Below are 25704 nucleotides of genomic sequence, written 5' to 3'. Positions count from 1 at the left end.
TATCCATCTACGTCTAAATACAAAATAAATTTATGAAGAGACAAAAAGAAATGTGTTCACTGATATGTTAACAATGGTTTTCTCTTAGGGAGATTTTTAGTTGATTTAGCTCTTTTTAACTTTTTTGAATCGCTCAATTTTCATACAATTAGCATATCTCACTTTTATGGTAAGTAAAAATAATGACTCTGGTCATGGAAAAAAAATTTTTAAGTCTCTTTTAAATCAGAATAGCTATTTATTATTGTCTGACTCTCTCAAAGGATCTGGTACAGTGGAAACCACTCTATTAGAATTCCATGTATGCAAAGACCTTGAGAAATTCTGTACAGGATAGTAACCTGTTCAAGTTCGGGCTGAGCCACACTATTCATCTCCTTAAAGTACGTGCCATAATTTTTTCTTTCAATATAAACTCTCAGTGTAAGTTACAGCAATTTGTATTTCGAGAGCCTAAGCTATTATGCTTTATTATGAAAGTGTTTTCACAAAACTAATACATGAAAAATTTTAAGGTGAAATTTAGTGTGCTTTTTATCTGTCCTGTTGGTCAAATTAATTATACCAAGTCCACTTGTGCCAATTTGAGATGATGATGATTTTGTAGCAGGCCAGCTAGAGATATGACATAGATGCTGAGTGTGAACAGAGGAAGGCAAAAGAAGGGGAAGGGAATACATTTCTTCTTCTTGCTCAGGGATCCTTCCCAGCCTGGTTGGTTAGGCATGATTCCCAGGTTTGTCTTTGCAGACTGTCCTAACCCCATCTAGATGTACAGGCTAATGCACTGGTTGAGAAGGTGAGCTTTGAAATTTGACTACCTTTGTTTAAATCTCAACCTTTTTTTTTTTTTTTTTTTTTTTTTTTTTTTTTTTTTTTTTTTTTTTTTTTTTTTTTTTTTTTTTTTTTTTTTGATTGTGATCTTGGACAAATTTCTGAAACTCTTTGTTTCCTCATCTGTAATATGTGGATAATTCTCTTAAGTTACCTGTGAACATGAAATAAAAGGGCCTATATATCAAACACAGTGTCTGGAACAGAGAACACATTCAGTTAGTTGCCTTTATTCTTTTGTGCTTCTTAGTTTAATGGTCTCTTCAAGCCAAAGCAATTTTCTTAAAATATGATCCACCACAGGATGAATGCCACTTTGTACCCATTCCTATTCCCACCCCATCCACTTCAGTTCTATCAAGGGAATAGTAGAGGTTTGAGAAGCTACATCTAAAAGATTGCTGGCCTTTGTACCATACTGGTTTCACTCTCAAGGTTTCTAGAAAGGAGACATGAATGAGAAAATGCTAATATTCAATATATTTCTTCTATGTTTTACAAGTAATGCTATGTGCTATATCAGAAATTAAAATTGGAAAAAGTTTCATTTACAGTAAAATGTTACTTCAGTGTGAATCACTGTGTTGCCATTTGAAGGAATATATCCTTGAGCAAAGTGAATCTTAATGTGGGAATTTTTGACAAAGATTTTGACACGTTCTTAACTATCAGGTTCTAGCTGGTACCCAAATAATACTGACCTGAAAGTGAGAGGCACTGCCACCAGCATTTTAAAGAGCTTTGAAGACACAATTGCTGGCTGTATTTAAATACATGCTTTCTTTTATCTGAGGCAGGCACTTGCTTTATAAAGGCTTGTCTCCTGTTGGACCTAATTCTTTGCTCTTGCGAGGAAGGAGGGTTATGATCAGAGCAAGGTTAAAACTAGCTCAGTGCCAATGACTGGGAGCTGGTCCTTAGAATCTGTTTGTCCATTCATCTATTTAACTTGTTATTAACAGTTCATAGTTTCTTTTGCACTGCAGATATCTTTTCATTATTTTGGAAGAAAATGAATTTCTGAACTATACTGTAATTAAAATGATTTATTAAATATAAGGTTTGAACTGTCAATATCACTTGGCCTATTATTATGCAAAATTCCTTTGTAAACTAGTTCAAATTACATTTCCATGCACAACAAGAAAGGGTGACTCACTTAGGTAAGCTAATACTATAGAACAAAGATGATGAAGTGAGCTTAGAAAAGCTTATACAGGAGGAGGTGGCCAAGATGGCAGAGTAGGAAGACCCTGAACTCACATCCTCTAACAGACACACCAAAATTATAACTACTTACAGAGGTACCATCTATGAGAATGACCTGAAGGCTAGCAGAAAAGATTTTCTACAACTAAAAACATAAAGAAGGAACTACCATGAGACGGGGGTGGGGGTGGACAAAAACACAATATTGTCAGGACCCACACCCTTGGGTCAGCAACTCACAAATAGGAGGACTATCACAATCATAGAAGTCCTCTCCAAGGAGCGAGGGGTCCAAGTCCCATATTGGACTCCCTGGCCTGTGGGTCCTATACCTGCAATATGAGCCCCTATAATGTCTGGCTTTGAAAACCAGTGAGGTTTGTGTTTGGGAGAGCAGGAGGGCTTTAGGAAACAGAGACTTCACTCTTAAAGGGCATGCACAAAATCTCACACACTCCAAGTCCCAGTAGTTTGAAAGGACCCTGGATCAGACCCACTTACTAATCTTAGGGAGCCTCTGGAGAGGCAGGGGGCAAGTAGGAGCACCCTTGGTGATGAAGACACTGGCAGCAGCCATTTTAGGGGGCTCGTTCTACCATGTGGACACAGGCGCTGGCAAGTGCAACTTTGGAATCCTCTCTCTATCCTATTAGTGCTGGGTACTTGGCACCAGACTCAGGCTGGCACCTGCCCCAAGATGCACCCTGCCTCTCTGGCCCAGGTCATGCATACTGCTGTGTGGGGACTCAGCTCCACCACCAGTGGGACTAGCACCAGCTATGCAGGAAGCCTACCCTCCAGTGGGGCCTGCAGCCACTGCATGACGTATAGCCTTGGAGCCAACTGGCCTGGGTGGGGCAAGCCTGCTTACCAGCGCACCCACAGTAGTCAGCCCTACAACAACAGGAGTGTGCAAGTGGCCCACAGAGGGGCCTCCCCTAGAGCATACAGCTCTGCTAACCAGAGGGGAGTGTACTGCTGGGACACATAGGCTATCTCCCACATAAGGCCACTTCTCCAAGATCAGAAAATATAATCAACATACCTAATACACAGAAATAAAACCAGAGACTTAGGCAAAATAAGGAGAAAGAGGGATATGTTCTGAACAAAGGAACAAGACAAAACCTGAGAAAAAGAACTAAATGAAGTGCAGATAAGCACTCTACCCAGTAAAGAGTTCAAGATAATGTTCATAAAAATGCCCACTGAGCTTGGGAGAAGAATGGCTAAACACAGAATTTCAACAAAGAGTTAGAAGATATAAAGAGAACAAAACAGAGCTGAAGAACACATTAAGTGAAATGAAGAATACACTAGAAAGAATCAAAAGTAGATTAGATGATACGGAGGAATGGATAAGTGATCTAAAAGACAGAGTAGTGGAAATCACCCAAGCTGAACAGAAAAATGAAAAAAAGGATTAAAAAAAATAAGGATAGTTTGAGGCCTCTGAGACAACATTGAGTGTACTAACATTCACATTATAGGAGTCCCAAAAGCAGAAGAGAGAAAGGGACAGAGGACTTACTTGAAGAGATAATAGTCAAAAATATCCCCAACTTAGGGAAGGAGACACATCCAGGTTCAGAAAGCAGAGAGTCCCAAACAAGATCCACCCAAAGAGGTCCACACCAAGACACATTATAGTTAAAACGGCAAAAACTAAAGATAAAGAGAGAATCTTAAAAGCATCAAGAAAAAAGAAAATAGTTATGTCCAAGAGAAATCCCATAAGGTATCAACTGACTTTTGAGCAGAAACTTTGCAGTCTAAAAGGGAGTGGCACAATATATTTAAAGTGATGAAAGGAAAAAAACGTACAACCAGGAATACTCTACCCAGCAAGGTTATCATTCAGATTTGAAAGAGATAAAGAGTTTTACAGACAAGCAAAACCTAAGAGTTCAGCACCACGAAAACCAGCTTTACAAGAAATGTTAAAGGAACTTCTCTAGGCAGTAAAGGCCATAATTAGAAATATAACAATTATAAAAAGAAAAAAATCTCAGTGGTAAAGGCAATAGATCAACTACTTACAAAGTTAGCAGGAAGGTTAAAAGACAAAAGTAGTAAAATTATCTATATTCACAGTAAGTAGTTAAGGGATACACACGAAAAAGATACAAAACATGACGTCAAAAAAATTAAACAGGAGAGGGGAAGTAAAAATGTAGAGTTGTTAGAATGTGCTTGACCTTGAGCTCATCAATGTAAAATATTACTATAATAATATATATGTTGTTATATATGAACCTCATGGGAGCCACAAAGCAAAAACCTGTAATAGATAAACACACAAAAAGAGAGAAAAAAAATCCAAACATAACAGTAAAGATTCTCATCAAATCACAAGGAAAAAGAGCAAAAGAAGAAGAGAGGAACAAAAAAGAACTACAAAAAGAACCAGAAAACAATTAACAAAATGACAGTAAGTACATACCTATCAATAATTACATTAAATATAAATGGACTAAATGCTCCAATCAAAAGGCATAGAATAGCCGAATGGATACAAAACCAAGATCCATTTATATGCTGCCTACAAAAGACTCACTTCAGATCTAAAGACACACACAGAATGAAAGGGAGTGGATTAAAAAAGATATTCCATACAAATGCAAATGAAAAGAAAGCCAGGGTAGCAATACTTAATATCAGACAAAATATACTTTAAAACAAAGACTATAACAAGAGACAAAGAAGGGCATTATGTAATGATCAAGGGATCAAGCCAAAAAGAAGATACAACAACTGCAAATATATATACACCCAACTTAGGAGCACCTAAATACATTAAGCAAATATTAACAGCTATAAAGGGAGAAATTGACAGTAATACAATAACAGAAGGGAACTTTAACACCCAATATATCAATGGACAGATCAGACAGAAAACCAGTAAGGAAACACTGGCCTTAAATGACATATTAAATCATATGGACTTAATACATACAACATTTCTTCCAAAAACAGCAAAATACATGTTCTTTTCAAGTGCACATGGAACAAATATCCAGGATAGATTACATGCTAGGCCCCCAAACAAGTCGCAATAAATTTAAGAAGACTGAAATCACATCAAGCATCTTTTCTAACCACAATGGTGTGAAACTATATGTTAACTGAAAGAAAATAACTGCAAGAAACACAAACGTGGAGTCTAAAAAACATGCTACTAAACAACCATTGGGTCCCTAAAGAAATTAAAAAGGAAATCAAAAAATACCTGGAAACAAATAAGAATGGAAAAACAACAATCCAAAATCTATGGGATGCATAAAAGCACTTCTAGGGTAAAGTTTAAATTCATACAAGCCTACCTCAGGAAACAAGAAAAATATCAAATAAAAACATGTAACCTTATACTGAAAGGAACTAGAAAAAGAAAAACAAATCCAAAAGTTAGTAGAAGGAAAAAAAAATACATATGAGAGCAGAAATAAATAAAATAGAGACAAAAAAAGCTATCAATGAGACTAAGAGCTGATTCTTTTAAAACATAAACTGTTAGCAAGACTTATCAAGTTAAAAAGAGAACCCAAAAATAAAATCAGAAATTAAAGAGGAGAAGTTACAATCAACACTGCAGAAACACAAAGGATCATAAGAGATTACTATGAACAATTATATGGTAATAAAATGGACAACCTAGTAGAAATGGATAAATCCCTAGAAAGATACAATATCCCCAAACTGAATCAGGAAGAAATAGAAAATATGATTAAACAATACCAGTAATGAAACTGAATCAATAATAATAGTAGTAGTAGTAATAATAATAGTAGTAATAATAATAATAATAGTAGTAGTAATAATAATAATAGTAGTAATAATAGTAGTAGTAATAATAATAATATTATAATAAAAATAACTCCCAACAAACATGAGTCCAGGACCAGATGGCTTTAGAGGTGAATTCTAGAAGACATTTGAATAAGACTTAATACCTATATTTTTCAAACTACTGCCAAAAATTAAAGAGGAAAAAAATGTTTTGGAACTCATTCTACCAGGCCACCATCACCCTGATACCAAAACCAGAAAAAGATACCACAATAAAAGAAAATTACAGGCCAAATATCACTGGTGAATATAGATGCAAAAACCCTCAACAAAAATATTAGCAAACCAAACTCAGCAATACATTAAAATGATCATAAACCATTATCAAATGGGATTGATCCCAAGGATGCAAGGGTGGTTAATGTCTGCAAGTCAATCAGTATGATACTCCGCATTAACAAATTGAAAAATATCGTCTCAGTAGACGCAAAAAAATCTTGTGACAAAATTCAACATTGATTTATAATGAAAACTCTCAGCAAAGTGGGAATAGTGGAAGAATACCACAATATAATAAAGGCCATACATGACATAGCGACAGCCAACATCATATCCAACAGTGAGACGCTAAAAGCATTTTCTTTAAGGTTAGGAATAAGACAAGGATGCCCACTCTCATCACTTTTATTAAACATAGTACTGAAAGTCCTAGCTACAGCAATCAGGCAAGAAAAAGAAATAAAAGGAATCCAAATGGGAAGGAAGCAGTAAAACTGTCACTGTTTGCAGATAAGATGATATTATATATAGAAAATCCTAAAGACATCACCAAAAAAACTATTTAAACTTATAAATGAATTTGGTAAAGTTTCACAATACAAAATTAATATACAGGAATCTGTTGGATTTCTATACACTGTCTGATAGTTCAGATATCAGAACTATCAGAAAGATAAATTAAGAAAACAATCCCATTTATAGCTGCATTGAAAGAATACCTAGGAATAAATCTAACCAAATAGGTAAATAATTGTACCCTGAAAACTAGAAGACATTGATGAAAGAAATTGAAAATGACAAAAACAATTAGAAAGCTATTCCATGCTCATGAATTGGAAGAATGAATGTTGTTAAAATAACCGTACTACCCAAGGCAATCTACAGGTTCAAAGCAATCCCTAGCAAAAGGCATTTTTCACAGAACTAGAAACAATACTAAAATTTGTATGGAAACAAAAAAGACCCTGAGTAACCAAGGCAATCTTGAGAAAGAAGAACAAATTTGCGGGGGTGGGGTGGGGATCATGCTGATTTCAAACTATACTGCAAAGCTACAGTAATCAAAACAGTAGGTACTGGCACAAAAACAGACACAGAGATCAATGGAACAGAATAGAATGTCCAGAAATGAACCCACACTTATATGGTCAATTGATCTACAACAAAAGAAGCAAGGATATACACTGGGGAAAAGATAGGCTTTCCAATAAATGGTTCTGGAAAAAAACTAAACAGCTACATGCAAAATAATCAAACTGACAACTTTCTCATACCATATACAAAAAATAAACTCAAAATGGATTAAAGACTTAAATATGAGTCCTGGAACTATAAAACTCCTAGAAGAAAATATAGGGAGTAGGCTCTTTGACATCAGTGTTAGCAATATATTTCTCAATATGTCTCCTCAGGGAATGGAAACAAAAGCAAAAATAAACAAATTGGCTATACCAAACCAAAAATCTCTTGCACAGTGAAGGAAACTATCAACAAAACAAAAAGTTGGCCTATTGAATGGGAGAAATATTTGCAAACATCACATCAATAAGGAGTTAATATCCAAAATATACAAAGAAACCATATAACTCAACATCAAAAAACCCCCAAACAATCTAATTAAAAGATAGGCAGAGGAACTGAATAGACATTTGTCCAAAGAAGACATACAGATGGCCAACAGACACTTGAAAAGATGCTCAACATCACTAATCATCAAGGAGATGCAAGTCAAAACCACAATGAAAATCCACCTCACACCTCTCAGAATGGCTATCATCAAAGATACAACAAATAACAAATGTTGGTGAGGATGTGGAGAAAAGGGAACCCTCATGCACTGTTGGTGGGCTTGTAAATTGGTATATATAGCTGCTGTGGAAAGAGTATGGAGGTTCCTATAAAAAATTAAAAATAGAACTGCCATATGATCCAGCAATTTCACTTCTGGGTATTTACCCAAAAAACCCCAAAACACTAATTCCAAAAGATATGTACATCCCAGTGTTCATAGCAGCATTATGTACAATAGCCGAGATATGGAAGCAACCTAAGTGCCCATCAATAGACAAATGGATAAAGAAGATGTGGTGTGTGTGTTTTATATAAAATAAAATATTACTCAGCCATAAAAAAATGAAATCTTGCCATTTGCAACAAAATGGATGGATCTAGAGGGTAGTATGCTAAGTGAAATGTCAGACAGAGAAAGAGAAATACAATATGATCTCACTTAAATGTGGAATCTAAAAGCAAACCAAACAAACAAAACTAAATGAAAAGAGACTCATAGACACAGAAAACAAATGTGTGGTTGCCAGAGGGGAAGTAAGTGGGGGTGGTAAAGTAGGTGAAGGGGATGAAGAGGTACAAACATCCAGTTATAAAATAAATAAGTCAGAGGGATGTAACATACAGCATAAGGAACATGGTCAATAATACTGTAATAACTGTATGGGGACAGATGATTACTAGGCTTAACTGCGGTGATCATTTCATAATGTATGCAAATATCAAATCACTATGTAGTACACCTGAAACTAACATAATATTTGTACATCAACTATATTTCAAGAAAAGAAAAGAAAAGCTTACACAGGAAACCTGGGTTCTAGTCCTAGATCTTTCACTAATAGGTTTATGTTTAGTCATATAATCTTACTGGGCCTCAGGCCACCTCTCAGAAAATGAAGGGCCAAACTAAATTACATCTAAGGGTTCCTTCCAGCCGGAAGATTCTATGAACCTGAAATTTGACATAATAAATATGCATTGTGAAAGCATGTTAATTATATTTAACCTTATGGAAACAGCCCAACAAACCTGTGGCAATAGCTTGGGCCAAAGGATAAAGGGGGAATTACCCAAGTAACACAAAGGTGGCATAAGGAAGCATGACCCTGAGTTTACAGCACATGCATATTCTCCCGGGATGTGGAGGTTTTATTTGCTCTGTTCTCTCAAGCCCAACACCTAAAGGGGATCTGCTTCTTAACTGTTGTATTTTCTGTGTTACTAATTGTCAAAGAACATGCATTGGATAGAAATAGTAGTAGCTTTCCCAAGAAGAGCACTAAAACAGACTCCAAGGCATAAGGAAATCTAGGCAGAGTCATCCTAATTGTAATAGCTGGACAACAGCAAAATAGGAATGGCAAATATTTTCTCTAAACAAACCAGCACACAATTTAATCAGGCAATCCATGTTACATGGGATGGCATAAAATCATTTCTTTATTTTGGGCTGTCTTTAAACAGGGAGGAAATAGATTTCTAAGTAATCCAGGAACAATATGGCCATGGTCTGTATTGTAAAATTTAAGTAGCTCACATTTAATCCAAATTGACGTAATTTACGGAATTCATAACAAGGCCTATAGTGAAAAGAAAAGTTCTATAAGTGAAGATGGAAAGAAGGAGGGAGGAAGGCAGGCAGGCGGGGGGGCGGGGAGGGAGGGAATAAAGGAAGGAAGGGAAGGAAAGAAAGAGAAAGAAAACCCTAGACTGAGAAAAATGTATAGGTCCTATTCTATAAGATAAACTGTGCCAAACTGTGGGAGTATGCTTTTCTCTACTCTGGTTACAGTTCTCAACCAGATTCACCAAAAGAGGCAAAAGACGCATTATAAAACTTTAACAACCAAGTAAACCAGCAAGCCAACTATTAGACCCTCTAGACATGCATAAACACTAGGTTGTTTTGTCTCCATCATTTTGCAATACTCCCCTAGTGCCAGACAATGCTTCACAACCTATCAGATACTGGCCTCAAACTCCATGTTCAGGAAACAACTTAAACAGCTCTGTTCAGTAGCAGTTGGGTACAGTAACAAAGCTGAAGTAGGGTAATAAAGGAGGCATAAAATCACCATAAACTTCAAAAAGAAAAAAGGCATGAAGTTGCTGTGTATTAAACACCTTTGTATTCAGATCCATATTGAACTAAATTTACAATTATACATGTAGAAAATAAAAATATTTCGTGTAAAACAAAGTTTTAGTGTAAGAAAACAGGCAGTAAAAAAGGCTAATCTTTAGAGAGAGAGTAAATTAGTAGTTGCTGGAGCTGAGGGTAGGAATGGAGAGTATTTGCAAGTGGGCCACAAGGGTTCTATTAAAGTGATGGAAATGTTCTAAAATTGGATTGTGGTGGTGATTGTACAATTCTGTGGTAAGTAGATTATACCTCAAAAAAGCTTTTAAGGAATTTTAAAATAAGAAAAAGCCAGAAAATATGTGTATCTATATTTTTTAGTTCTTGTCTTTATTGATTGTGAGATAGGTATATTTTTAATTTATATTTTAAGGAACTAAATGTCAGAAATGTTTTTCTTTCTATGCTTATCTTTACCCCTTCATAAAAGTTCCCCAATTAATCAAAACTATATTTCATTTTTACTCTAGTTTCTGTAAACTATTAACATTTTTATAAAAATTTTTATTCTTTTTTATGACTTCTCTATTTGCTATTTATTAAAAGTCCTAAACTCAAAGAAGTCCTCATGTCCAAAAAAAAGGTGGGATCATGGGTCATTTTAAGCAAAATGTATATAACTATCACACAATTCTTAAAACTTGTCTAGTCAAAATAATACATATTTGCTGGGTAATGTCTTTTATTATTTTAATAGTGTACAAACTACAATCATACCCAAGTTCATAATATCTGGAGCCTCATTTTCCTCACTTACGAGAATAAAACCACATTATTTTATAGTCACAGATATTGTAAGACCAAATCAGATAGTGTATGTGAAAGTGCTTTGAAAATTAAAAAGTGCTATGTAAGAATTATCATTATTACCATGACTTCCAAGATATGTGGGAATGCTAATTAAAATGGATACTTATAAATAGTATTTTCCTGTTACAATTCATACTTAAATCTGGTTTTAAATTAGTTGTTCCAACCACCCGAATGAAACAGAAGGAATAGGAAAAATTAATGTCTGAATTTAAGGAAGTTTTTCTTTCAAAGAGAAAGAAAAAGCAGTGTTATTGCTCTGATGCAAATAACTTTTTTGGACATGACATACTAATGTGTCCAAGTATTCAGGAAGAACCGACTTAACTACATTACTGAAAGTGACATCTTTTAAGGGCACAGAAAGCTTCTATTCTACAAAGTAGTATTGGACTGTACTCCTCAACATTTCCTAACCAAAAAAAAAGAATTCTTATGTGAGAATTACTTTTCTCTGTGTAATAGTACTATAAAGTTCAGGAAACATTAACCATAATCTTAATTATAAACTTCTGTTTTCAATCTGTTGTTAAAACCTCTTTTCTCACTAGTTATCCACAGTTTTATTATTTACCTGTCTCTCTTCATTACACAATAATATCACAGATTTCTTTTCCCTAGTCAATGTCTAAAACTTAAAAAGGAACCACGGCATCTGGTTTGTTCCATAGGATACACAGGGAGGAACATAGGGAACTTGTCACCGTCTGCGTGATGCATGTCCAAATGACACAGAGAATGCAAAGGATGGACCATGAGTTGAATAGCGATGTCAGAGTTGGGAAACTATTCAGCCATGAGCACAGAGGCATGGCCCTGTTGTACGATTTTATAGTTAAGACTTTATGTGTAAAATTTATTTCATAGATAGCCACTAAGTTATCTATATTAATGGTGAGGTATATCAATTTCAGAACAAAGAACCTAGAAAAAGTAGCTTTTTAAAATTTATTTTATCTACTCTTTTTCATTTAATCCCACTTGCCATTTGCACAAGTGATAATCAGGAGACGGTCTCTGCTTTTCATCCTTGTTTTCCTTCCCAGGGTCACCTCAACTTCTTATCAAAATGTAACGCCATTTTCTCTGTAACTTGCCTTTAGACCTAAAATTCAGTTTTACAGCTAGTGATAAGAAACATAAGGAAATATCTGTATTTTTAAATTCAAATTGAGTTAAAAACATGTGAAGCAATTTTCATAGAGAAAATAGTTTTCATTTTAATTTTTTAAAAAGACATTTAACTTTTAGTTCAGAGAAAGATAAGAAAAAGAACTTCATACTTTTCTGTTTTTAATTACAACATGAACAAAAGTTTGGACTATTTTATAGAAATCATTTGCAAAGGAAAGAGCGCTTGTGATTTCCCTTAATAGGGAATTAGCACTGCTACATTTTGACTCAAAAGGCTACCTACATTGATTCAAGATTGTTTCCTGAAATGTGAAATTTAAATACACCATTTCTCTTCCCTACAGTACTTGTGTTAAATAAACCCTATTTCATTTTGTAGGGATATTAAAATTGATTTTATTACCTATGATGCACTTTAAATTGTTTTCCTTCATAATCAAATAGTTTCTTTCCCTTAAGATTTAATTTCTATGCATAATCTCACTCATATAAAGAAATACTACATGAAATAGTTTAACTGTTGAATATTTCACATAATTCAACTTATTCTAATACTTAAAAGTACACTTATAACTTAAAACTTCACATAGATGGAGTTGAGTATCGTAAGCTGACACTTCAACTTCTTTCATTTATTGACACAGTGAAGATTTAAAATGAGTTTAAATGATATAGAGAGAATCATATATGGCAAAATTCAACTCTCTGAGATGTGAACAGATTAAGTTATGAGAGGTTTTGCATTCTAATCACACTTTTGAGATGTTAGACATAAATAACCTTATAATTTTTTTAAACTGTTACTGGAAGACTTTTAATCAAATGGCTTATAACCAGATCTTAATGTCCTAATCCATGCTATATTCAAACTTTACCCTTTCTGATATTAATAAAAGTATAGCTTCTTTCTCTGTTTTTCTACTTCAAAATTTTCACAAGATTTCGTACTTCACATGTAGTTAAGCCAGTTCAACATGTGTTTACTGGTTTTTTGCTTATGCTAACTTATCTACGAAAAACAGTCGCATTAAACATTGAAACTGCTTTGTTCATGAAAGTGGAATCTGAGATTGCAGCCATGACCAGACAGTGGTTCCCATTGGTTTAGCTTGTTACTTTTGGGGTATTGATGATCTCCCCACTCTTACTGTGAATTTGCAAGGCAGTTAACTGAAGCTGGGGCTAAGTACCAAGCCATCTGGCCCACAAAATCTCCTGATTTCTTAGCCCAGTGTTTAGCCTAATATATGGTATATGTCAGCGCAACGGGGGATGTTAATATGAAGGACAGAATATGAATTAGCAATAAATTAAATGTATACAGCTGATGAGCTACAGTGAAACATTCAGAATCATCTTTTTTATGTTTATTTCTAGAAAGCAAGATAAATCATTTCATTTTATTTAAGAGGACACGGCTATTTTCAACATTACTAACATACACAAGGAGACTGTTTTTCCCCTTCACGGAAGGGATCTCTCTTTGAAAGTGTTTACATAAAATTTTCAGGGACGAGGAATACATCTTGGCACAAAGTAAACTACCTTATTCAGAAGAGAAATTATGATGTTTATCTTTGGGAGCACTGCCACCTCAAAATAGCCCTTCTAGTCACCTTATAGTGTATTCTTTTATTTCATGGGTGGAAGTTGAGAGCCGAGCCTGTGTTTATTTGCGTTCTTCTCTTGACCTAAAGCCCCCCAATGCCCAATGCCTTAAAGTCTAATCTCCTTTAAGAATATAATACAGTTATACCCTATCAGTTGGTTATCTAGTATTTCTCACTGCTCCCTCACACAACCTCTAGTCAGGCCACTTGCTTTGGTGTCCTGTGAAAACACGTGGCCTTCTGTGTTGTAAACTTTTCCTGGAATGGCCTTTCCCCCAAATGACCTTTTTGCATCTGTTCATTTAAATCCCAACCTATTCTCTAAGCCCTGGCTCAAGTTCTGTGTCTTCTCAGGGCCTCGCTACATCATCAGCTCCAAATGCTCTCTTTTTGAAATGCTGAGAACCCTTCTTCATGATTTAGAATTTAATACAATACTAAAGGATTTCACTTGCTATTTTCCATATGTATTGATGTTATCTTCTTACGTAGGAGAAGCAAGATGTTCTTTGAGGGCACGAATCACACGTGATATTGCTATATCCCACAAAAAATATTTAGGAATTGTTTTAATAGATACACTTTTACTGAATGTGACGTGACCATAAAGTCACTGGATTAAAAAAAAATCAAATTTATGTCACATAAAACAAAAAGGTGAGTGACCAAACTGTTAAGTGGTGATAAAACAGTTCATCCAAAACTTATCTTAAGCCATGGAAAGACATGTCCAGTGCCTTCTAGATTTACAGTTGGCCCTTAGTATCCTTGAGGGATTGACTCCAGTCTCCCCTGTGGATACCAAAATCCTTAGATGCTCAAGTCCCTCATATAAAATGGCATAATATTTGCATATAACCTAAATACACCCTCCTGTATACTTTAAATCATCCTTAGATTGCTTATAATACCTAATACAATGAAAATGCTATGTAAATAGGTATAAATACAGCATAGGTAATATATAAATAGTTGTAAATACAATGTAAATGCTATGTAAATTGTTTCTGGTGCGTGTCAAATTCAAGTTTTGCTTTTTGAAACCTTATCGAATATTTTCAATCTGAGGTTGGATGAATTCATGGATGGGGAACCTGTGAATATTGAGGGCCAACTGTGGATTGATCTTTCTAGAAAAACAAGAAGGTTTAGAGGAGGAAATGCTAACATTTTCCTTTACTATAGAACACTAATTTCAAACACTTTTAAAGAAAAATGTTCATTTCAACAGATGGCTAGTGTATAAAATTCCTGTAATTTCAAAAGATGTATAAGAGTGTGACTGTTCGATTTGTTGTCGTTCATTTAGTCTAAACTGTATTCCAGCTATCAGTGTACTAAAGAGAATATGTTCTACAGTAACAAGATGAATTCATGCATATTTTACCTTATTTGTATATGTCAAAGCAGAGATAAATGTTATCACCTGTGATTTCTGCTTAGAAACTATCTTGTGGTTAGATGTTTTAGAAGTTGCAGTATACAGGCATACTTCATTTTATTGCGCTTCGTTTTTTTACCACACTTTGCAGATACTGCATTTTTAACACATTGAAGGTTTGTGGCAACCCTGTGTCGAGGAAGTCTGTCGATATCATTTTTCCAACAGCATTTGCTCACATCGTGTCTCTGTGTCACATTTTAGTAATTCTCACAGTATTTCAAACTTTTTCATGATTATTATATTTGCTATAATAATCTGTGATCAGTGATCTTTGATGTTACTACTTACTGAAGACTCAGATGATAGCATTTTATAGCAATAAAGTATTTTTTTTTTTTTTTTTTTTTTTGCAGTACGCGGGCCTCTCACTGCTGTGGCCTCTCCCGTTGCGGAGCACAGGCTCCAGACGCACAGGCCCAGCCGCTCCGCGGCATGTGGGATCTTCCTGGACCGGGGCACGAACCCGTGTCCCCTGAATCGGCAGGCAGACTCTCAACCACTGCGCCACCTGGGAAGCCCCTGTACATTGTTTTTTTAGACTTAATGCTCTTACATGCTTTATAGACTATAGTATAGTGTGTACATAACTGTCATATGCATTGGGAAACCAAAAAATTCCTGTTACTTGCTTTATTGTGATAATTGCTTTATTGACTATAGTATAGTGTATACATAACTGTCATATGCATTGGGAAACCAAAAAATTCCTGTTACTTGCTTTATTGTGATACTTGCTTTATTGCAGTGGTCTGGAATTGAACCCGCAATATCTCTGAGGAATGCCTGTGTTGTGACTGCACCTATTATGTTCAATTAGCATTTATCAAATTGGATTTTTATTAACTATCTGAATAACTTATTTTCTCAGAAATCAACACTATCACAATTACTAATTTGTGTCAGTTTTCATTCTTTTGAAAAATAAATATAAATGAGGATGACATATTTAATAATAATCCAAGTAGGGTATTTCTAGAGAAAAGGCTATGTTAAAATGAGGCAATTTTGAGTTTTCAACCAGCACAGAGTGCTTATTCACCTTGGCTACAGAGGACACAAGGTCTTAGGATGGGAGGGTTTCCCAGGCATCCCCTGCAGCATAAATCACAGTGGGCACAAAGGGCAGTGCTGTCCAGCGATCCCACAGCTATTCTATTTCACTGTCATGTGGCTTGGCAGTAAGAAGCTCTTGAAGGGTTTTCGTCTCATGTGGGGTTTCCCTTTGGCTTAGGCTTTCCCCTTACATAATGACGAAACAAAACTCTGTGACTGAGCAATAGGTTTATCGCCTAATTTCTTGCTTAATCATCTCTTAGTCCCTATTTCTTTTGTTGCTTTACATAGCCTTCCACGTCACTTGCATGTGACACACAGTGACCAAGCAGCTGGCAAAAATGCCATGAGAGTGGTATGGATGCCCATATGTACAGCACACAGACCCTGCTACACAAATGTGATTGTGAGTGTGGCAGAATTCCTACAACTTGCTATCACATTGCCCCCTCCTGGGCAATCCGATCATGGGATTGTGGCACAGGAGAAAAGACCTTTGTCCTCCATTTGGCAAGAGCCAGACCCTTATTATGCCCAATCAGGATGCCATGGTTTAAGAAGATTGTGGAGAAACTGGATATGATTTAGCAGTTTGCACCAGAAACGATTTCCTGTTGAGAGGTTAAGAGGTGGGGCTTTACGATTTAGAAGAGAAATGGATGAATAAGAGCAGACTACTTCAGGTACACAAAGGTTTAGTGTGAGGAAGACTGAAAATTGTTTCCCATCTCTACTCATGACAGATCAGAAAGTAAGGAGCTTTAGTGGTTTGGGGGAATTTAATAGAAGCTATCACTGAAGGTCATTTGAACACCTTAGCCTCACTCATGTATTGGAGAAATGCTTGTATTCTCAGCACTTGGCCTAACAATGGGAGAAAAAAGAGTAAAATATTTCATTCCCTTCCTTTTCTATGGGTAGAGCTGAAAATGATAGTTATCATTAGAATATTTTAATAATAATAACAACACTGCCAACACTTACTGACCTATGATACGTGAGGCACTATTTTGGGATTTTAACTCATTTAATCTTTGCAATGCCTGAGGCACACAGCCTATTATTATCCTCCTTTTAGAGATGAGGAAACTGAGGCTCAAGAGGTTTAAGTAAATGACTAATCACACACAGCTGGTAAAACCTCAATCCAGACAGTCTGATTCCAGAGCTCTAGCTTTTAGCTACCACGTGATACTGTCTGATCTTTATTTTTTCCTCCACAGATATTTTAACACTCAACTAGGAGCCACAAAAGAGAAGACAGAAAAAAGAGTCTCTGAAGGTTCGACAGAAGAAGAGGTGAATAGCAGATAATCATGGCATCTATTCCGTATTTATGTCTAAGACAGGTTCTTGAATTCTAGAAGACTTTTTTAAAAAAACAAACATGTACCTATTATAATAAAGTGACACTTGTCTGATTTGATAATGGTGGCTGTTAGTGGTGGTAATAAGAATCTAAATATCTTTAGTAGTCAGAATGATAAAAAAAAACAGAAAAAGTCTAGTTTAAAAGTCAGTAGTTCTGGGCAAAAACAACAGCTCTTTCAGTGACCGTGGGATCTTAGGTCACTTATACACATTATTCATGACTTAGCTCCTGTGAAATGTGGCTTATGCCTCCTATGATAGCTCTAAAGGCAAAATTATATACTGGATATGAGAGCCATTTAAAGATTGTAAAGCTGGGTTCAAATGAAAAGCTCGATGATTTTAGTAAGAAAGTCATACTAATTTATTAATAAACATTATTAATATCAGTTTATTAACAAACTATCCTGCAGTAGTTTCATTTTACAAGAGCAGACCATAATGCTTGAGGTTATTTATGGCAACGCCTTGATGTCGATCCCTCTGTCTTAGAAATGCTGCCTCCTCTAAGAAATCTTGCCCCTCCACGCACTGAGCACGTGCTTCTCATACTCTGATTATGGGTTTACTTATTAGTTTGCATGACTGTCCCTCCTAGTGGACTGTGAGTCCCTAGAGGCAGTGGCTATTTTCTGTTAAACTGTGTATATCCCAGCAGAGAGCTCACTACATAAATACATAATAAATTGTGTAGAAAGAATATAATCCAAGAAGACAGAGATTATGTTTTCCATATCATTCTTCCTATATTTTATCCAAGTATGGTGCTCTGGTATAAGAGGCATTGAATTGCTGAATAAATAGATTACATATTTATTATTTAAAGCAACCGCTACATAGCATTGCTAGATTAAAAAGTTTGACTTGTACCAATCTACTCTGAAAAGCAAGCACCTCTCTGACAAGGGCAAAGGAGAGTAAATTCGGAATGTGACCATAAAGCAATGGGACTAATTTTCACTTGTGATTTGTAAAATCCATCTCCTTATTTTACAGTCACATCTTGTAAATTAAGAGAATTACCTAGATGTCTTATAGCTTTAACAAGTAAATCATATATTTTAAAAAAGCTGAGTTCTTTAGCTGAAGGTGCTATTATAAACGGAATGTGGTCTTCTGGAAAATATTCTGTAAACAGGTAGCACTGAATAAGTTAGAAAGTGGTTCTTCAAAAATAAAAATACGTGCAGAAAATACGGTATATACCAGATCACAGAAAGGAAAGCAGTATAAATGACTTCCCGAAGGTAATGGGTGTGAACAAGACATGTCTGATATTAAACTAGTTGAAATCACTTATGCTAAAAGTATTTATGAAATAGACTGAATAACTTAAGAACAGAACTCCCATTCCTATGAGACCTTCACTTCAAGCTTCTGGTCTCATCATTGAACAAATATTTAAGTTTCTATTATGTTCTCATCTCTAAAAGTTGGCAAAAAATTATTTTAGCAGTTCTTCTGCCTGAAAAATACCCCTGCATCTAAATTCATCTAAATTGACATAAATGATAAAAATTAAGAAATGCTAAGAAGTGTTTGAATGGTATTACATTAAGCAAATAACATGATCTGTATATCAAATGATAATAAAACTGCACTTCTAACTTAGTTCTAACAGGAAATGGGGTTCACAGATTCAAATTTCTTAATTCTTCATACCCAATTCAGTAGTTTATCATCTTATAATCAACACCTGGGAAAATTTTTAAAAATAGAATTATAAAATTAAAGTGTAACTGTGGTAATTTTTATAATGTCATTTACCTGATCAACATTACAGTTAGTAAGTGGCAAGAACTGGGAGCAATGGATTCTGGGGTAATAACAGTGATCACTTAAATGGGTAGTCCACCTCGAACAGTGAAGACAATTTGGGTATTAGGATAATCTCCTAGTGTGTTTGGGAAGTGCAAGATCACACAAGATGATGTCACTTCAGAGGTTAAAGACATGCACCTCTACCCATGATGTACTAGTTATACTTTATAACCCATCATGGGTTTATCATTCAGGAATACATCTAAAGTTTTTCAAACCAGGCTACAGCTCCAACCTAAGTTAATCCTTGGGGTTACGATTTCCATTAGTCTAAAAACATTTGTGTAGACGTGTAAAATATCACATCCATGAGAAGAAAATTGCTGAACTGCCTTTGATTATCACTCCTGGGATGAAGATTATATATAAATATGTATGTACTCAAGCACACACATGCCTACAAACACTTACATATTTTGTCTTTTTAAACTGCATTACCTTTAATATGCCCACTTTGAACCTTCCTTAATTTGGTGGTTGTTTGTGCCTCCTCACATTTTTGAGGGAATTTTCTAGAAGTTTTCCACTATCAGCTTGGCATTTGATTATGCATCTTGAAGTGGTTTCAGTGTCTTTAAGTGATTTCCAGTATTTCAAAAATCCTAAGTAAATTCCTGTATTTCATAAAATATCTCACTGGTAACTTAAAGGTTCCCAATTTGAAGCTATCAGACCTCTTTAGGAGACCACAAAGTTATAATGTTGATTTTTTTTTGTCAACTAAAACAGCAATTTTATTGTCCACAGTCCTTAAAAAATAATTTTAAGAAACTGTAACGGCCATAAAATTAATCTCTAGGGAATTCTGTCCTTTATACTGCTTCATAGAGAGAGGGGTTTAGACACATACAACTATGTAAATAAACACAGCAGACAATAAATCCTTCATGGCTACGAGCGCTACACTCTGTGCTGTTTCTAATGTCCCAACACTCCCCGTGCAAAGCTGTTCATGTATAACAGTCATTAAATCTTCATTAACTATGTGAAGTTCTATTTCATCACAAAATTAATGTTCTTGAAAAATAAATCTAAGACTGCATTAATTGGCAGGATTCAGAAAAGAGGTTTTTCTAAGCCCTTACTTGATTTTTACTCCTGTAATTGAAAACATTCAATACTTAGATGCCCAGAGGCACACTATGAAGTCAGGAATCAAGTCAGCAGCAGCATTACTATAGTATCTCCAGCCAGTGTTAAGGGAAGCATCACACAAATTCAGTGAAACACTTTACGGTTCTAAACCTTTCTTGTCTAATATTTAAGTAAATAACATCATTCTGCCCATCAAAGTCAGAAATCCCAACTACAGCACAAATGGACAAATACAAAAATAGTGCTAGGTCAATCTACTTTTATGGAAGGGGATTTCTCCTACTGCCTGATGGCAACAGTAACTATTTACTGAACTGTACACAGTCTCAGGGAGTTCCTAACGTACTGTACTGGTGTCTGATATCAGGGACTCCTCCATGTTCAGGAGAGGTGGACATTAATCTACATTCTCAAATATGGTTTTTATCCACACAATGTGGAATGCAGCAACTCAGTCACAAGAGTACATTTTTTTCTAATTTTTGTTGTAATATGTCAGTTTTTAAATTTATATTTTAAACAAAGGCACAATAGAACATGCTTTCATTTGGTTTACACCATATTGATGCCATGTGTTTAATGTACGAACTTGTGCCAAAATGTCTTCTTCATCTTCACTTAGCTGTGTGTGTATACACATAAATAAACATGTGTGTGAAATATATTATATAAAATATTCATACCATATTTTCTAATACAGTTATATGTATGTGTGTATAGATATATACTATAATCTAAATAGGTGCTTATAACTACAGAATAACTACAACACCATTTACTTAATTTTTAAAGCAGTCGTGAGAATAATTATATGTTATATACATAGATATATAATACATGTAAATATACCTCATCTCCCTTTATATATATTTAAATTTATATTTCAGTTATTGTGATTATAGATAGAGTGCATAATTAAGTTAGTGAGCACTGCTCAGAACTAAGGAAGTAAACAAAGATCACAGAAAATCAGCGGGTATTAAGTGCTTTATGACTCCTCATTAAGTAAGTGTGTTTACCTTTCATTTAATATGCAGAGGTTTTCTAAAAATTAAGTTGGTGTTTATTTTATTTTTCATTTACTGATTACATAACATATTTCACTTTGTTGCAAACTCTGTTGTGCTGAAATGAGAGTATTTGGTACCAATTTAGGAACAATAATGATGAGAGAGAGAAGAAAAGAGAAATCTTAATCTAGGAGAAAAAATTAAGAAGGAAGACAGGACTCTCAAAAGCATTTAAAGAGCAATCACCTACCAGTTCTACTCGTCCGAAACCTCCAACTCCAAGGGTGTCGATGATGTTGAAATCAGACAGCTTCAGGTTGGCGAAGAAAGCAGCTTCAGCTTCATATCTGGAGTTTTTGATGCGAAAAAATGGAAATTTCTTAGAGGTGGAAACACGAGTACCACGTACAACTGTACTGGAATGACATGACTGTGAAACAGGGTTTACCTGCTTAAACGCCATCTTGCTTTTAGAGTCTGCGTTTTCTCACACTCATAATTTTTTGGTCCCAGTTGTGCAGAATAACATAGACTTGCACTTGTATTTCAGAGTAGAAAAATACAAAGTACCCACTGCATGTCAGTCACGTGACTGATAAATCCAGTTATCAAATCAAAGTTACATCTCGGTGTTTTTCTATGCGTCTTCTTGTGAGCACAGATTGTTCTTTTTTGGTTTTGTTTTGGATTTTTTGGTTTTGCTTGGTTTTGTGTTTGCTGTTGATTTTGGATGGCAGTTTCTCATTAGTTTCCCTTATCCACAGGCTGGCAGTGGCTCCTATTAATGTTTATTAAAAGCGGCAAGATCACTGAGGTCTCTGGAGTGAAATCACGGCCAGGTTTTATGAAAACAGATCCGAAAAGCTGAGGACTGATGTGAAAATGTCTGAAATGGATGATTTCGGAAGCATATTCACATTTCTAAAAAGTGTCTTCCCTTCATTTGTGTTTACCCACTGACTCTCAGCTAGTAATTCCAGTGTCTTTATGCTTGCCAGTTTCTTAGATGAGTGGGGTGAAGGAGCACAGACTAGCCTCCAAAAGTTTAACTCTAGGCACATGCAAATTGGACACGTGCAAGTGGCCAAAATAAGCTTCCCCTGATGAGACAAGTGAATATGAGCTGCTTAAAATATCTCCTTATTAAAGCCCCTACTATTTTTAGAAAGGGCAGTAAGGCATACAGATGATGACCCTCCCACTCACTAAAGTCAGGTCAGGGAGTAATTCAGCTGTCTCAGAAATAAAGTATTTGAAGAGCTATGTGTAACCCATGACCTTCAGCCAGGCGGTACCTGATTCAGTAGTATGCTATAGATAGACATGATGAACATGCTTGAAATAGTGACACAGTGTGTTTATGTCAGCTTTTGGATAGAATCATTCACAGGCATGTTTGGCCTTAAGCTGGGTAACATTTTAGCTATTTCATTATAATCAAACACAAATTCAGACTCTCCACTTGGGAAAAATGTAAAACAGTTATCTAGGTGAGCTTTCAACACTCTCCAATTTACAATGACAATTCTGGTTTTTAACCCATCAATTCTTGAAAGACTCACAAGATGGTAAACAGTGTTTCTCGTTATTAGCTGATGATGGGAAATCAACTCTCTCTAGTTAACCTCTATAAACAAGACTGCTAGGCATTCTGAATGGTATCTATAGATTTCTCTCATTAACTACACAATCAAGAGATCAACATAGCACTTCAGGAGATGGTTTACTAGAATGGAACATAAGCAACAAATGTGCATTTCTAGCATTCCAACTGGCTCACAGCTTTTGGAAAATTAAAACTCCATCCCATTTAAAGGGTCAGTGACAGAGTTCACTCCAACAGGTGTTTAAAAAGGACACCTGCTGGGATCAGACCCCCCCCACCCCCGCTCCACCATGATAATATGTAGGTGTTCAAGAATTTCCGGCAGTCAAATTCTTAATGAGATTGTTTTTAAATAATATCTTATGTGCTTGCTGGATTTAGAAATCTCAGATTGAAGAGGGTAAACTCTTTCAGACTACTCTGACACCATTTTATATATTTAAAGTATGGTGTTATTACTTATAGCTCTTGAAGACGCACCTCCCCCCCAAATCCTTATATTTGGGTTCTGTAAAATTAGTCTGGAAATGTCTAAACAAGTCATCTTCAGCCATTTGTTGCACATCAGAACTTCCTGAGCATCTTTTAGAAACCACTTAATCTGCGTCCCACCACAGATCAAGTTGATCAGCAATCTCTGGAAGCAGTATCACATATCTATACACTCTTACAGCTCCTTGGGTGATTCTGATGTACAGTTAAGGGTTGAGAACCATAGTTCTAACCCCTCTGAAAGCCTCAGGAGGTTCCAGAGCCATAGAAGAATTTTGGGTTGGATTAAAACGATCCAAGGAAATCAGTAGCTGTCCAATGAGTCTGGAGTGTGATGCATTCATGGCAAAAGTATTGGGGACTCATAACTTGGCCTTGACTCCTGCCCCTGTTGTCCTAGACCCATAGGAATGAACAATAGCTCTGTAATGGCTAACACAGCTTTAAAAAAAAAAAAAAAGCAACATTGATAAAAAAACAGACAGATGCAGAATGCAAAACTTTGCTAATTACTTTGCTATTATTTCTAGGTGAATTTTTAAAATACTTCCTAGTTGGGGGATTTTTATGGAGTGGTTGGTGAAATGCCTGGCTCACGGGCCCAGCTGCTCCGCGGCATGTGGGATCTTCCCGGACCGGGGCACGAACCCGTGTCCCCTGCATCGGCAGGCGGACTCTCAACCACTGCGCCACCAGGGAAGCCCCAACCAAGGAAATGTTGTTGCTTAGAACGTCATGTCTTTTTTTTTCCTCATTGAGATTACTCTTTAGGGAGTCGCTTCATCACAGAGACTCTGTACACTTTTCCTTTTTGAATAAATAGCTTTGTTTTTTAACATGGAAATCACCACCCGAAGAGACCTTTGTAAAAAAGCCAAACTATAGATGATTTAGCTTCTGGAGGTATCTCACCCCTCTAGCTCGTAACTTGGAGGGACGTTTTCATTCTTTCTTTTTACGCAGGAATTATTTGAAAATAATTTGAATCTATCCGTTATGTTCTACATTCTTTAGAGTTGATAATTTTGAGTGGGTTAGGAGACAAAATAAATTGGTTAAGTAAATGGCTCTTGTCCTATAAAACTTCTCTTGCCTGAAGGAGGTAACCATGGAACACAAGTACCTAGCTTACTTACTACTGTGGGGTACCAGGTCCAAAGAATTAGGCCCAGATTTATGCAACTCTAAAATCCATCTGTGCAAAAGTGTTTATGAGAGGGACAGTTCCCAAGTGCTAAGGGAAATATATATCAGTAAGGCATTCAATTCCTGGTGTTTGGTTGCTTAAAATCTAGCAAGTGGTATGAAATGTATTTTCTAATGTTGCTACCTTAGTTTGAGATACAGATTTTTTAAGAGAATACTATTATTTACAGTTGACCCTTGAACAATGCAAGGGTTGGGGCGCTGACCCTCCTACGGTCAAAAATTCATGTATAATTTATAGTGGATCCTCCATATCCACAATTTTTCTGTATCCATAGTTCCATATCTGCCTATTCAACCAACTGGATCATGTAGTATTTACTACTGAAAAAAATCTGCAGATGAGTGGATCTGCACAGTTCAAACCTATGTTGTTCAAGGGTCAACTGTATTCATTTGTTTTTTTTTTTTTTTGGTATACGGTGAAAGCTGTGGATTCTCTTTCCAGAAAAGTGCAGATACTGACATACTCTGTCTGTATAACTTCAAGGAGCTTATAAACTCTCAAAATAGGTTAACAACATGCAAATAACTATATAACAAGAGAATAAGTGTGTTGGGTGAAGTAGAGAGATAATATATCATTTCTCAAACATACCTGACCATAAGATTCACCTGGGGCTTTGGTGATTAGAATCCACAGTCACTAATTTGTACAGGGTACTCTTTAAATAGTGAAATATGGAACTTTCAAGAACTACTAGAAAGAAACAAAGTTGCCTACATTTTCACCTTCTCTTTTCATTTCTGCTTATACACCAAAGGAGGTTCTAAAAGCAATGAAAATGTAAAGTTGCAGGTGTAATGATGATAAGACCAAGACATAGATGCAAAGTCTAGAAACAGACCAAGACATACATGCAAAGTCTAGAAACAGAAAAATAATACTGGAATAATCTTAACCTCTCTTTATCTAAAACTACATATCTATCCAGTATTATATTCACTTCCTTTCAGAAATAGATAATAACCATTAGTTTTTATTTTTCCATCTCTTCCAATATCACCAGCTT

General features: G+C 35.6%; 1 protein-coding gene across 2 annotated transcripts in view; it reads right to left on the bottom strand.

The window, feature by feature from the left end:
- The window catches only part of PRKG1 (protein kinase cGMP-dependent 1), a 1182852-nt gene that overhangs the window by 22677 nt on the left and 1134471 nt on the right, over positions 1–25704 (bottom strand). For both annotated transcript variants that reach the window (XM_024744836.1, XM_024744835.1), the window contains exon 10: positions 21638–21734. In XM_024744836.1, the coding sequence (XP_024600604.1) occupies positions 21638–21734 (97 nt within the window). The remainder of the gene's footprint in view (positions 1–21637; positions 21735–25704) is intronic.

The sequence above is a fragment of the Neophocaena asiaeorientalis genome, unplaced genomic scaffold, assembly GCF_003031525.2.
Source record: "Neophocaena asiaeorientalis asiaeorientalis breed wild unplaced genomic scaffold, Neophocaena_asiaeorientalis_V1.1 scaffold131, whole genome shotgun sequence".
In the NCBI taxonomy this organism is placed as follows: Eukaryota; Metazoa; Chordata; class Mammalia; order Artiodactyla; family Phocoenidae; genus Neophocaena; species Neophocaena asiaeorientalis.
This window is presented reverse-complemented; position numbering and strand designations above follow the sequence as displayed.